Raw genomic sequence first — 13,861 nt, 5'->3', positions numbered from 1 at the left:
TACAGTCAATCTATATATAAAACACCATCACCTTGCATCATCACAGAAGAAAGCAAGAAGCAGCCCTATCTTTGCTATTGAGCCTGCTTCCCTGCCGTTGGATCATTGCTCATTCTTCCAGTATTGAAGAGCACCTCCCTTTTTTGGGGAGGGGCTGGGTAAGTGCAAAACAGTTGTATTTTTTCACAAGAAGTGTTCAGGGCCCAGGTATAAAGGTCACCCTACTGCTGCACAAAAGGAATCCACCAGTCACTAGATGCACAAGCCTCCAGCGCTATGATGGGGATAACACAGCAAAATGATTTAATCAAACTGAACTGAAATGTTTTTAAACAGTAGTTGTTTAAAAGACAGGCTAAAAGCTGGATTAAGTGAGCTGTTCCATTATTCAGTGTTTGAATTCATCACCCTTCCTTCTGCAAGTTGGGTAGTAATTTACTGTGTGTAAAGGTTGAGACTGCTTCAGAGTGCAGCTCCCTGGCTTGGTAAGAGCTTGCCAACAAAGAGCCTTAAACACTGGTCTTGGCACTCTCACTGTTGTTTCTGTTTATTTTTAAGGCACGCTGATCTATAGGCTACAGCTGTTCTGTGCAAGGCCATAGGTTTGCTTTAAGAAGTATTTTGCCCTCTTCCCACTTTACACAAGACAGATGGCTCACCCCATGAGTTAGCATAAAAAAGTGCAAGTGGAGCTACAGGAAGGGCAAGGTAGAGTTTATTCCAGCAATATTGCTGCACCACACTTCAGAATAAAGTGTTTGTAACAAGAACAACCCCCAAAAAGATATAAAAAACAAATCCACCAAGTTAACAATTTTATTCCTGGAAAACCCTTCAATGGAATGAGCAGCTCCCTCTGCTACCAACTGAGGGGGCATTACCAACTGAAGGGACAATAGGGAGATGGTGTCAGTAATGCTGTTGGAAGGATGGGCTTCCAGGGAAGTCATGCTCTACCGAAGCTAATCACCATGTCTGCAATGCCTGACAGTGGTATGTAGCACCTCCCTATAAAAATATTTATGTAGAGAAGTTTTCACCACCCCACTAGAGGGCTATGACAGCTACCCATTTAGCTTGTGCAGGAGGCAGTTAATGGCTACAAAAACCTGACAACAAAACCATTATGTAGCCCTTTTCCCCATTTGGTGACAGCAGGATGGGAGCTCCCATGGTCAGTTCTAAGTGTGTTAACATATAGGGAATTCCTGACTCCAAGCAAAGGGTTATGCAGCAAAGGCCACTTGCTCCTCTGTACAAGCATCAAAAAGTAGTTCTTTCCCTCCTCCCCAACCCTCCCCCCAACTTTTAATATAATTCAGTACAGAGTCAGTGGTCTGGGTGCTGCCACTTCAGCAGCAGAAGGTACTCCCTCAGGCAGTGCAAGGTCCTCTACGTTAAGATATCATGGGCTTGGTGCTCAACAAGCATCTCCATACTCCTCACATCTGTGCACCAGAACTCCAGACGGTCCTTCATCCCCTTGATCTGGAAAGCAAATCCAGAACAGGCTCAGGAATTCAGCAACCAGAAGTTTTCTACTATTTCCACTGTGTGTGTGTGTTGGGGGGGAGGGGGGTGCAAAAATGAAACAATTCCTAAATTGTGGCACTGTACCATTAAGACAGCAACATGCAGTTCAGCTTAAGTCAAAACAAGGTGAGCTTTATCCATGAGTCAGGGGTTTTACACCTTAAACATTTTTTGAAAAGCTCAAGAGTTCCCTTTAACTACAATCATTAGGGTGAAAAAGGATTCAGGGAAACAAAGAATGGCAGAGGGTGGTCTTCTAGTCTTGTGCTTCTCAGCCTTTTTAGGCTGAAGGCACCCCTCAGAAAAGGCTAGCGCTCCTAGCTTTCACTTTATTGTTGACTATGGAAAAAAATAAAATAATATGCCTTCTGTTGCAAAGAACTCAGACAGACCACAACAGGTCAAAATATTTTTAACACTATAGATTCCTATTTGAAAACTCTGGTTTATCTTGTGCACAGTACAAATATTGAGCAGCAACCTGCTGCACTCTTAAAAGTCTTGCAGCACCTTAGCTAAGAAGCACTGTTTTAGTTCTTCCTCCTTCCAGGGCAGAATGTTGCCTACACCTTGTTCTAGTATTGTGTGCCCTGAATGTTGGCACTTTAATTTTGAGAAAGTATAACTCAATCTTTCTTCCAAATCAATCACTTACAGAGAGTCTGTCAGCACAAGATGTGCACCACACCACACTGACTAATCGACAAGCTTGAGGTTTCATTTAATTAATTTTTAAAAATAGAACATTAATACACACCTATAGACAGACAGGCACAATTCTCTTGCGGTGTGGAAGGCCCTATTTGCAGAACTCTGCACACACTTTTTATCGCCAGGGCCACATCTCCTAGAAAGGTTTGCCAGTGGCCATTGCAAAGTTACGTTATGGCTGGAGTGCCTCAAAACCAGGCCTTATTTTATGATGGTTAAGTAAGAAAAAACTTATTAAAAGCTTTTTGAAAAGGGAAACTTGGTTAACACTCTTGTGTGTCAAAACTCCACAAGACGTTGGTAGGACCAATGGGCATTTATACACATATATTTGTCTGCTGCAATGCATCATATCTCTGCTATATCAAAGCAGACTTGATTAAATCAAGTCTGCTGCATATGTGGGCTGACGTACCCAGCACTGCATTACAAACATTTGTATACAAGGCAAAATGCGCATCAGTGCTGAGATAGTGGCGGCAGTGCACGTTTCAACTAAAACACACTGAAGATATTTTAGTTCAAAAGCGTGCTGCCGCCATTTTCTCAGTGCTGACATACATTTCACCTTCTATACAAATGCATGCACTGCAGCACTGGGTGCTTTTAAAAGCACCTGGCGTTGCAGTGTAGGCAGGTGTACAAATGCCCAATATGTACAAATTAGTCTTACTGATGTGGTAGCTAACACAAAAAAAAAAAAATCTACTAATCTGAGGTAGAGAGAAGGAAAGTTACTAGTGATTTAGTATTCCACAGTCCTCACCTGTTGTAAATCCAGCACTCGTGGCTGGACCCATGTCATGTGTACCCTCTTATCAACTTCATCAATACTGCCCTTAACTAATCCGACTGAGAGTGCCTTCATCACCAACAGTTCCACCTGGAGGTAGAAGAGAGAAAGGAAGTGAAGCACTCAAGAATGCACAACTTTTGAACTGAACCATGACTGTCATTAGGCTACAGATTAACTGAGTGGACCTATTGTGCTAGCTTAATCTCAGGTCACTCCTACCCACCATAGAGAATCACTTACCAAGTCAGTATTTTATACAGAGCAACCAGATTTAGAAAGATCTGCTCCACAGTAATGAAAACTATACACATTTTTACTATGGAATGCAAGGTGCCCCTGGAGCCACAAAGAAGAGTCAGCATTTATTCTTCCTCTACAACCCTGAGATACTGCATAGATGATGATCAGCTAACATACTGTATGGCAATTATGTAATCTTTTCAACATTTTGTTATACCAGTGTTTGTACAATGCTACCAGAATTGTAGATTCAGTTATGCTTTATCATTGGCTTCATTAAAAGACATTAACAAAACTCACCTCATTCACAGTGACTTTGGCACTTTTAGCTATCTCTTCAAAAGTGAGCTGTCTATGATTGGCTGGCCGTGTGAAAGTCATCTAAAGATAAAATAAATAAAATGCATACAGTTCTTAAGAGTCCCTCCCAAAGTGCATGAGTCTTCCTGGCATTATGCTTCAGAGATGCTGCCTCCACCCCTTTTCACTTTCTGACTTTCATGGGTAGTAGCATTTGAGAATTATTCTGCTTTTAGATGACTGGTTTATGAAAAACGCCCATTCACAGTAAGAAACAACAGAATAGTAATCAGTTTCCCACGCCTAGCTTTCAAGCCTTCCAGCTTCCCAAGCATGAGAATTCTCCATGCATAACAGATTTTTACAACTACTACAACTGGGTAAGGGCCACATGACCAGATCACAAAGTTTGACAATGTTTTAAATGAACTCTGGACACAGCTACATGTGTGCTTTAATGCACAGTAGACTATTTTACTGAGCATTAAAGCGTTACGGTTTTGTACATGACATCGTGCTAACTGGCAGTAAGAGCTGACTGTGCATTAAACTTCACTAAAAAAAAAAAAAGTGTACAAATGTGCTACTGCGCATTAGCACAACCTCATGCACACTGATTTAATACCTCACATTGGATGTACCAAATTTAATGTGCATTAGAAAAGGTGCATAAATACAAGTGTAGATGTGCCCTCTTTCTATCAAAACTTAATCTTTTAAAGAAAAATTTAGAGTGTGGGTTTCATAGGACTGCATATGGGCAGTAATGAAACTGGATCTTGTGCATAGGGAAAAGAATTCAGAGATGAACACCACAGGACTTTCTTGCACAGGGCAGGATTTTCATTCCTTATTCATTTGAGACTAAAATCAAGATGCTCTCAGGCTATTTAACACCATATTAGGACTTGCTTTAAGGGCCTGTACTTCAGATGAGTCCTGAAAGGACAACTATTTGAGGCCCTTGTCATCTCCTACTAGTATCCATTTGCACTTTTTTTCTGCCCACTAGCAGTACCTGTCCTTTGACACCACCATGAGGTAAAACCCTGCATTGCCACAATTACCAGCAATATATCTCCAACCTATGACCTACCATATAAAATAGCAGGGTAATGAAAGCACTGTACACACTATTCCCTCTCACAACCAGTGTATTTGACACCAGACTGAAGTTGAGTAGTGCCTTCCACACTGCTTTATTTGGTACACACTGGGTAGACCTTTCAGGATCCTGGCTATCAACTCACCTCCATGAGGCACAATAGCTGGATCTTCTGCAGGAGAAGTGTTTCATTTGCAGCCAAGTCTGGCTGTAAGATAACAAACAGTGTTAAGTGGATCTCTATAAAGGAAGTTCACTATTCCTCAATTTCCCTACCTTATTTATAAAAATAACTACTTTCTGTGCACAAGTAGGGAATCCCAGAGAAGACCAATACCCCACCCCCCCCAAAACTGGAAAGGATTGTGAACATATTGGAGGTTGTGAGTGTAATTCAGAAGGATCTCATCCAACTGGAAAGCTGGGCTACAGCCAACAGGATGGTGTTCAACACAGACAAATGCAAGGTGCTACACCTCAGGAGGAATAATCAAAAACACAAATACAAAATGAGAGACACTTGGCTGGATGGCAGCTCTATGGAAAAGGATTTGGGAGTCTTGGTACATTCAATGGGTCTGCACCATGATGTTGCCACACAAAAGGCCACTGTGGTTTTGAGCTACAGAAACTATTAGGTGCAAGACTCGGGAAGTGATAGTGCCTCTCTACTTGGCAATGGTTAGGCCTCATCTGGAGTCGTGTGTGCAGTTCTGTGCTCTACATTGTAAAAAGGCTGTAGAGAACTTAAGAGAGGGTCCAGAGGTGGGCAACAGAGGTGATCAAGGGCTTGGAGGGCAAGTCGTATGAGGACATGCTGAAGCTTCTAAGCATGCTGAGCATGGGGAAAGGGCACCTGAGGGGACATGATAGCAGACTTCAAATACTTGAAAGACAGCCATAAAGAGGGAAAGCACATTTTCTCTCTTGCTTCAGAAAGAAAAACATGGACCAATAGCTTGAAGTTGCACCAAAGTAAGTTTAGATTGGATATCCAGAAAAAACTTCTTTACGGTAGGAATAGTGAGGCAGTGGAATAGACTACCTAAGGAAGCTGCGGACTTTCCATCACTGGAGGTGTTCAGGAAGAGGCTGGACAACCACTAGTCAGGGATGATCTCAGTGTAGCTATGCCTATTTTCCACCATGGGTATCTCCCATGCTTCTGGGCTTTGCTGGGTGCTTCTGTCCCTCTTCCTCTCCCCATCCCTCACCTTTTTTTTTGTTATATGTGTCAGGGTATATTTAAGTCTCCTCAGAGGTGCTGGGTGTTGGCTACAGCTAAGGCTGGGGAATTCAGCTGGGGTGTACTGACTGTCCCATTAGGAAAAGAGCCGGAGGTTCCTGGCTAGAGGGTCTTTGCCCCTTAGAGCTCAGGGTCAGACTGATCACTGTATCTGGTGTCAGGAAGGAATTTTAGTCCATGCCGCCAGACTAGTACAAACTGTGGGGTGTTTTTCCTTCCTCTTTAGTAGAGAGCATGGCCTGCTACCCAGGACCTCTTAAGTGTATACTGACAACATGTTATAGAAACAGGACACTGGCTACCAGGCTCCCCTGTTTTACCTGTGGCAGATTAGGGTGTTAGGTCTACGCGGTGTCAAGTTTGACAGGAGTCTTATGTAGAGTTTAGATTATGGTTGTATGGGATGGTTTGGATGGGATGATCCTGCCTCGGGCGGGGGGTTGGACTATATCAGGGGTCTGCAACCCCCAACACATGTGCTAACACATGGCATGCACACACACTAAGTTATTTGGCTCGGCACAGCACGGCTGACTCCGCCTCTGAGCAGAATGCTGTCACCAGCCACAAAGCCCGGGTTACTTGCAGCAGCCAGTAAAGACTGCAAGTCCTGCTGCAAGCAGCCTGGGTTCCATGGCAGGCAACAACAGCTTCCCCAGAACCAGGGCTGGCTGGGGTAGCCAGCCACAAGGCTGTATGAGGCTGTACTGGGGTCTGGAGCCCTGGCCCGGCTCGTTGCCAGCAGCTGCTGCACACGCATCTCAGGGCAGACAGTGAGGAAGGTGCCAGGACTCAGCTGCTACAAGGATCACTGCCCCTGGCCCCTTCCCTACTGTTTGCCATGAGGCATGTGTTCAGATGCTGCCAGCTACAAGCCAGGCCAGGACTCTGGACTCTAGTGCAGCCTCTTGTAGCTCCCTGCTGCAAGTAGCCTGGGCTCCATGGCAGTTAACAGGGGTCTGCTCAGAGTCTAGGCTGCTTGCAGCAGACAGCTGCATCATGGTCCAGAGCCACAGCCCAGCTTGTTATTGGCAGCAGCTACACACGTCTCAGGAAGCATGGCAGGGAAGGGGCCAGGGTTGCACTGCCACAACAAGGACTAGGCGGGACCCCTGCAGGTCCCCCCCAGCATCTGCACCTGGAACGCCAACATGTTCCAAGTCAAAGTTGCAGGGTTTTTGGCAGTCAGCCCCAAAATGTTGCCAACCCCTGGATTAGATGACTTCTGGGGTCCCTTCCAGCTGATACTGCCTTGCTCCTGTGGCAAAAGGTCCTGTGCTTAAACTTGACACAGTCTGAACATTCCATATGTTACTAACAACAGAAAAGGGTACATTCCTCTGCACAATATGCAAAAGCATGGCCCTTAACCAAGGACTCACTGATTAACATTAGTGATCATTACTTTGTAAGTTATTCAGGAAGACAAGGAGGCACTATGTTCTACAGTGTCAGGGCCAAAGCATGAAGCAGTAGCTAGGTAAGTTAAATTGGCACAGTAAATCCCTAGTGGGCCTCATGAAGTTCTGCTGTTCTTTCCTTGGTTACAGGATGTTCCTCCTCACTTTTCCATTTTAGTTAACTAATCAATCCAACTATAAGGGGGAAATACACAATTTAAGAAAACATTACTATACTGTGACGGATTCCACATCCATGTGACTCAGGAAAATATGGTCCTGCAAGGCCTTTAACTGTTGTTTCCACCCCACCCCACCCCTTTTTTTCCAGATGCAAAAAAAGAACTTTGCTATTACAAACCCTTATAACAGCCCCCTACTTCTAATAGTCTCAGTAACAGAAGTCAATCTTTTCATTATCATGCAGCAAATTGGACTTGCCGTATTATAGTGAACACTCTTTTAATGAATTTTGCTCCTGGTCCCATGAGGGTTCATTATAATGAGGGTATACTACATTTTATTCTCAAGCAGATAGTGGTAGGCATGGACAGACAACCACTTAGTTCCCATTAAAAAGGGGGAATGTTTCAAAAGGGTAGCAGCTGGCACGTTCTAATTGTTATGGATGAACAAGCTGAGAAGGATTTAAAAATGCAGCAAACCCACTCCAACTTTAAAACTCTTTCATCCAGAATATTCACTCTCACCCTATATATCAAAGCACTATGGAACTGCAATGCTTCCCAACTTACTTACCTGCTGGCCCCATGCTGTCTTGAGAGCCTGAAATTTCTCTACGTTGCCACTGTTGAAGGCATAAAGTGTGTCAATCAGCCACTGCCTGTCAGTGTTCCTTAAAGATTCCAGAACAGGGTGCATAAGCTTAAAAAAGCAGACAAGAGAATGTTGATAGGATACAACCAATTCTTTCCATTCAAACAGCTCAGACAATCCAAAAAAAGCAACTTACCAACTCGCCAAAGTTATAAACTCCTTCTCCCAGGAGCCCTGCCAGTCCCAAGGTAAAGGCTCTCTCCTGTTGCTCTGATACTACAAGGAAAATCTGGATGAAGCAAAACTGAATTCTGCACGTCATAGTGGGAAACAGCTGTATGTTATCATCACTCTTAGCTTACTGGTTATTACCACCACCTTAAGACTCTAACAAGACCCACTCAATGCAATTTTTAACCCAAGTGAAAGGAGATTCACACAAATATCTGTACTTCAGTATTTGAACTTTTGGGGGGGCGGCACTCATTACCTCACTCATTTATTAGCAACATATCTTCCCAAGCTAAAAATGATAGCATTCCTCTGAATTTATCTATACAAGAGACAGCAAATGTAAGTTTCTCCAACTTTTATATCTTCAACTGCTGCAGATGGACCCTACCTCTCAATACATCTTGGGTGCAGTAGCTAAGAGATTAATTCGTGGGCAGAATTTCATTCAGGGTCAATTAACCCCTCTGTATTATGGGCAAGTTCTGAGGAAGCCTAGATCTTTTCTGTCACTGCCTACAATTGGATCGAACTCATGGAGTGAACCAGAACTGAAGGAACATAGAAACCACTATTCCATGCATATGGCAAGCAGTTACCTGGAAGATCCTTAACATCGATACAGCCCAGAAACCGCAGTGCATCCTTATAATAAGAGGCATGGTTCCCAATTGTCTGGTAGTATTTGCTGGAGAGGTCATAGAAACGGCTGTGAACAGAAGTCACTCCAGGAAGATTGTTCAGCATCTCTTCAACTTCCTCTATGGTCTCCTAAAGAAGAGCAGAAAACCAGTTCATAACACATTATTTATCACACATTGTGTTCATGCAGTGGTGCCTCCCCACTCACTAACTCCTGATCAGTAAAGCTATTAATCAATTTTTTTTTTTTTGGTGCAGAAATCCCATCCAAAGCAAAGCAGACGAGGCTGCAACCCAGAGCATCAGTAACAGCAATAGAAACAAACAGAATAATGCTCTACCACGGACTCTGACATTCACCAGTGTTTGTGAAGGCACTGTCACACTTCAAACTTTGTATTTCCACAAGATGCCAACTACACACAGCTGAACTACACCAAAAGGGTTTGATTGATGCCTCTGCTGGTTATGTTAGACAAATTAGATTTCCCCCCCTCTTTTTTTTTTACCCATCCCACTGAGTACCAGACAAATCAGATTGCTCTTTTTTTACCCATCCCACCGAGCACCAAGTAAGACCACTAGGCAATAAATCACATTTAACCCAACAAACCAAATAAAGAGATTCAATGTTTCTTAGCTTTTCACCAAACAATATTAATCCAACAGAATATATAAAGCCATCTTTAAGCTTCACTCTGAAACAACGAGCTCCATGACCGGAGAGACAGCCCAGCCATTTTACAAGCCCTTTGCAATGGCAAGCATAATGACTGGCTGTAAGTAAGGATGGAATCAACCACCTTCATAAGTTAAAGCATAGGCTGTCACCGTCTCAGCTATAAAAGCGATGGTGGCAGCAACAGACTGTGGGAACTATGATGATGCAGCCACAGCAACAGTAAGATCTAGTCATTCCTGTGGCAAATAGAACTAAAGTATTTTGCAGTTAATGGAATGGGATTACCAAAATGACCTGCTCTTATAACTATGGGAGCTTAAAAAGGAACCTAAATAGTCTCTTCTCGCTAAATTCAAGACTAGACAAACAAAAAGGAAGTGCCTAAACAGAAAGTGCTAACAGAGGTACTTCAAGCAATACATATGTAATCTCACCTTTGTAACCTGTAGATCCCCAATATTTAACTTCAGAGCCCCTATGGCTGTTTTACACAGAATCACAGCCTCATCACTGCTTTTCACCTGCAAACGCAACATACAAGTCAAAGAGCCGTAAGTGTTCAAGCCAAGCACGAAACGTATCAATTCTTAAAACCTAGCTGCTGCTACTGTATTTAGGCTTTGTTGCTCGCTCTATTCTCATATCTAAATCCATCATAGTTTGTTCACGGAAAACTGAGAATGCATCTTTTCCAATATGAGCAGATGTTAAGATTTCTGAATCCACAAATTTAATACGCAACACACATGTAAAGTGTGCATTTGCTGCAATATAAAAAGTAGAAAAATTTGAATTGACACACACCTTTTCTCGAGTCTTTTCCAGGAAGGTAAGGGCTGCATTGGGATCTGAAGTGGAGCAAGGAGGAAATCATACTAAGGATCTGAATAGCAGAATATCAGAATCTACTATTACATAAAGTTTACTTCAACAGTCCCACAGAACCAAGAGACAGATTCTCAGTGGCCAAAGTCACCACACTGCCAAAGGAGTTAACAAATTAGGGAATTTTAAAGCCAAGTTCCAGGCTGCTGTATGTTAGCCCTCTCTTCCACATCACCTTGACCACAGTGGTAAATTTTGCCACTTGTTGAAAAAGCATAAACTCAAAGAACTCTGTCTTTCAGTATTATGCAAAACCAGAAGCTTCAGTTTCACAGTGAAGACTTAGCTGTAACCATAAACTACTTAAATTCCTAGTCCTTTAGGTCATTATGAGAAACAGTAAGGTTACTCACCTGTCATCTGCCTCACTACATGAAGAATGATCTCTACTAGGGACAAAGGGTTCACCCTGGAATAAACACCACATTGTCAGAAAAGGTAAAAATGAATATATTACCAATGAATTTATGGACAAGTAGTCAGTCTTACCTGTGCTCAAACTCACTGATGAAGTTCTCATAAAGCTAGAGATATGGGAAAAAAATCAGAGTGCCAGTTAGTGACAATAGGCTATTTTATTCTAATTAACCCAGTAACTTGCCCCTCACTGAATATGAACTAGTATTTCTAAGAAATTGAATGCAAATTCCCAGGTAGACAGATCTGTCCATACTGACTCCAAACTTTGCTCGATTTATACAAAGCAGCCACCAGGATCACCTTTCAAAAGCAGTGGAGAGTGATTCACCCATGAAAAGATTCATGACTGACCAGCTGCCATGAGACTAGCCTTCATCAGCAGGCATTTTAAGTAGGCCTGTTTACAACCTGTAGCCTGGTGCAGGGGCTGCTCAGGTGCATTTCTCTAAATGTTCATACAGTCAGTAGAAGCAATGCTCTTTAAAGCTTCTCTAGACAGCCTATGCTAAAGATTGAGTCAGTCCAAATGCTCAGGATTTCTTTGCTGTTTGCTTTTTGATTAACCTAATTAAATAAATGTAAAGTAAAATGGGGAAAAAAAGCACAAGCGTATCCAAATGTCTAGATTCAAGTATTACTTGTGTGTTGCATTCATAAAGTTGGCTACATACCTAACTCAGAAAGAGAAAATTATAAAACTTTGATGTTAACAGCTTAGGAATTTTGAAGTGATCACCTTGGTTACACAAAAAAAATAAAGTTTTTCAAAACCACAGATGAACCAAATTAAAACCATGCTCCTTTCAAGACTATGTCAATTTTTCATATTAGAATGTCGTAACATGGTAACTGCTTTTACATTTTTAAAAATCTGCTAAAGCTTTACATCTATTAAAATCTGACCACCACTGACTATTTAAGTGATTTCACAATCAGGGTGCTGTGAGATCCTTTTAAGGGTGCCAAAGAACATTGGCTATGCAAACATCTACCTAGGGTTCATAAGATAAATCCAGAGTTTTCAAATAGGAATCCAGTGTCAAAAACATTTCGACTTGTGGTCGCTTTGGGCTCTTTGCAACAGCAGAATTGTTCTTTTTTTCTTTACTGAAAAAATGAGTGAAAACTAAGAGCTGGCATTTTCCAAGGGATGCCTGGCACCTAACAAGGTTGAGAACCACTGGTTTAATCTGGTACATTTAATATTTGTTGACATTTACACAATAATTATTCATGCCATTCCAAACAGAGGAGTGTACTTAGAAAGTACTGAAACACCTTCTCTATCATCACATCTGCAGCGACAACCATGTGACAAAAACCAGCCAACTCACCTTAATGAGTCCATCTCCTTGGGCAAAGCAGGGGTCCTGCACAAAGTCCAACACCTGCAGAGTCAGCTGATGCCAGAGTCTGAAAACAAAACGAAAAAAAGAGTCATCCTCAGCAAATGAGAACAGTAAGAAAACATCTCAGACCTGACATCCACTGAAATGCCCTGCTTAATTATACAGCTCATTTCAATGAATCTATAAATGATGACCGGGTCATTTCTAACTTTAATCATAGAATCGTAAGAGAAGCAGGGCTGGAAAGTTCACTCCAGAGGTCCAACCCCCTTGCCTGAGGCATGGTCATCCCTACCCAAACCATAGCATAGAAACTACATAAGACTACCCTCAACCCTGACACAACACAGACCTAACACCCTAACTTGCCCGAACAGGTAAAGCAGGTGAACCATGGCCACCAACCTCCTGTTTCTATAAAAGGTTGCTAATATATGCCCAAGAAATCCCAGATGGAAGGCTACACCCCCGCTTACCAAAGAACGCAAAAGCTCCCAGTCTCTAGCAGTATGAGCAGGGGGTACAATTTCTTCCTGACCCCGAATATGGGGATCAGTCTGACTGTGAGCACAGGAGAAAGACCCTCCAGCCAGGAACCTCTGGCTTTATGTCCCAGCAGAAGCACTGGTGTGCGCTCCAGTCCAAATCCCCAGCTTTGGCTGCAGCCAACACCCAACGCTTTTGGGGAAGGCTTAAAAACACTCTGACACGTATTGCTGAACTCAGACCAGCAGGTGAAAGAGCAGTATCGCAGCCAGCTTGCAGGCTACTAGTTTTGTGTCCCACCCAGCCTCTTTTATGCTTGTTTGCTTTTGCTGGTAATCCCATAGCTGCTACACCAGCCTCTAGGCTGTCTCTAGGCTCCAAACAAAGGAAGACAGCCATCTCTAGCCTGGCTCAGAGAAGCCTCTGTTGCCTGTGACAGATGACATTATAGTTTTGTAGATGCTGGTGGCTAAAAGGGACCTTACAGATCATTGGGTCCAGCCCCCTGCACTTGGGCAGGAAAGATGGCTGGGGTCACATGACCCCAGCAAGATGGATGTCAAGGTGCTTTTTGAAGATCGTCAGGGTGGGTGACTATACCACCCCCAGAGGCAGCCTGTGCCAAGCTCTCGGCACTTGGTGTGTAAAGAACCTTTTCCTTATGTCAAATCGAGGGAAGCAAATCAGGTGAAGGCTCATGCAGGGGCCCAGAGAGCAGGTGCCACTGAGACTTGATCCCATGTTGCTCAATTCAGAGTCCAGAGCTCTAGGCCGGGTCTGTGGGGCTGGCTTGCAGCCCAGAGTTTCACCCTGAGCAGCTGGAAAGCCTGCACAGCCCAGCTGGGCACACCTGCTCTCCAGTCCAGGGAGACCAGGACCAGCATCAGAGACAGCCAAGGGCTGGGTATCACAGACCGAAGTTTGATTTTTTAAAAAGCCCACCCCCACACACGCGTTTGGCTGTATCCACATGCATGTGTGTGCACGTGTCCACCTCCCGCCCCCCCCCCGCGCTGCACGACTGAACGCTCCGCTCCAACGCCCCCCCCGGGGAGACC

At 43.5% G+C, this 13,861-nt stretch overlaps 1 protein-coding gene across 1 annotated transcript in view; it reads right to left on the bottom strand.

Annotated features, from left to right (window-relative positions):
- Window positions 1-693: 693 nt before the first annotated feature.
- PSMD13 (proteasome 26S subunit, non-ATPase 13) overlaps window positions 694-13,861 on the bottom strand; it is a 13,446-nt gene continuing 278 nt past the window's right edge. The window contains exons 2-13 of the mRNA XM_019547232.1: window positions 12,303-12,394; window positions 11,038-11,072; window positions 10,902-10,957; window positions 10,468-10,511; window positions 10,098-10,184; window positions 8,939-9,110; window positions 8,305-8,384; window positions 8,091-8,216; window positions 4,831-4,893; window positions 3,581-3,661; window positions 3,011-3,127; window positions 694-1,488 (exon numbers count right to left, since the gene is read on the bottom strand). Coding sequence (XP_019402777.1) covers window positions 1,393-1,488; window positions 3,011-3,127; window positions 3,581-3,661; window positions 4,831-4,893; window positions 8,091-8,216; window positions 8,305-8,384; window positions 8,939-9,110; window positions 10,098-10,184; window positions 10,468-10,511; window positions 10,902-10,957; window positions 11,038-11,072; window positions 12,303-12,394 — 1,049 coding nt within the window. The 3' untranslated portion in view covers window positions 694-1,392. The remainder of the gene's footprint in view (window positions 1,489-3,010; window positions 3,128-3,580; window positions 3,662-4,830; window positions 4,894-8,090; window positions 8,217-8,304; window positions 8,385-8,938; window positions 9,111-10,097; window positions 10,185-10,467; window positions 10,512-10,901; window positions 10,958-11,037; window positions 11,073-12,302; window positions 12,395-13,861) is intronic.

Source organism: Crocodylus porosus, unplaced genomic scaffold, assembly GCF_001723895.1.
Source record: "Crocodylus porosus isolate Cpor-Errol unplaced genomic scaffold, CroPor_comp1, whole genome shotgun sequence".
Classification (NCBI taxonomy): domain Eukaryota; kingdom Metazoa; phylum Chordata; order Crocodylia; family Crocodylidae; genus Crocodylus; species Crocodylus porosus.
Note: the sequence above shows the minus strand (reverse complement) of the source record. Positions and strands in the feature narration are given on the sequence as shown.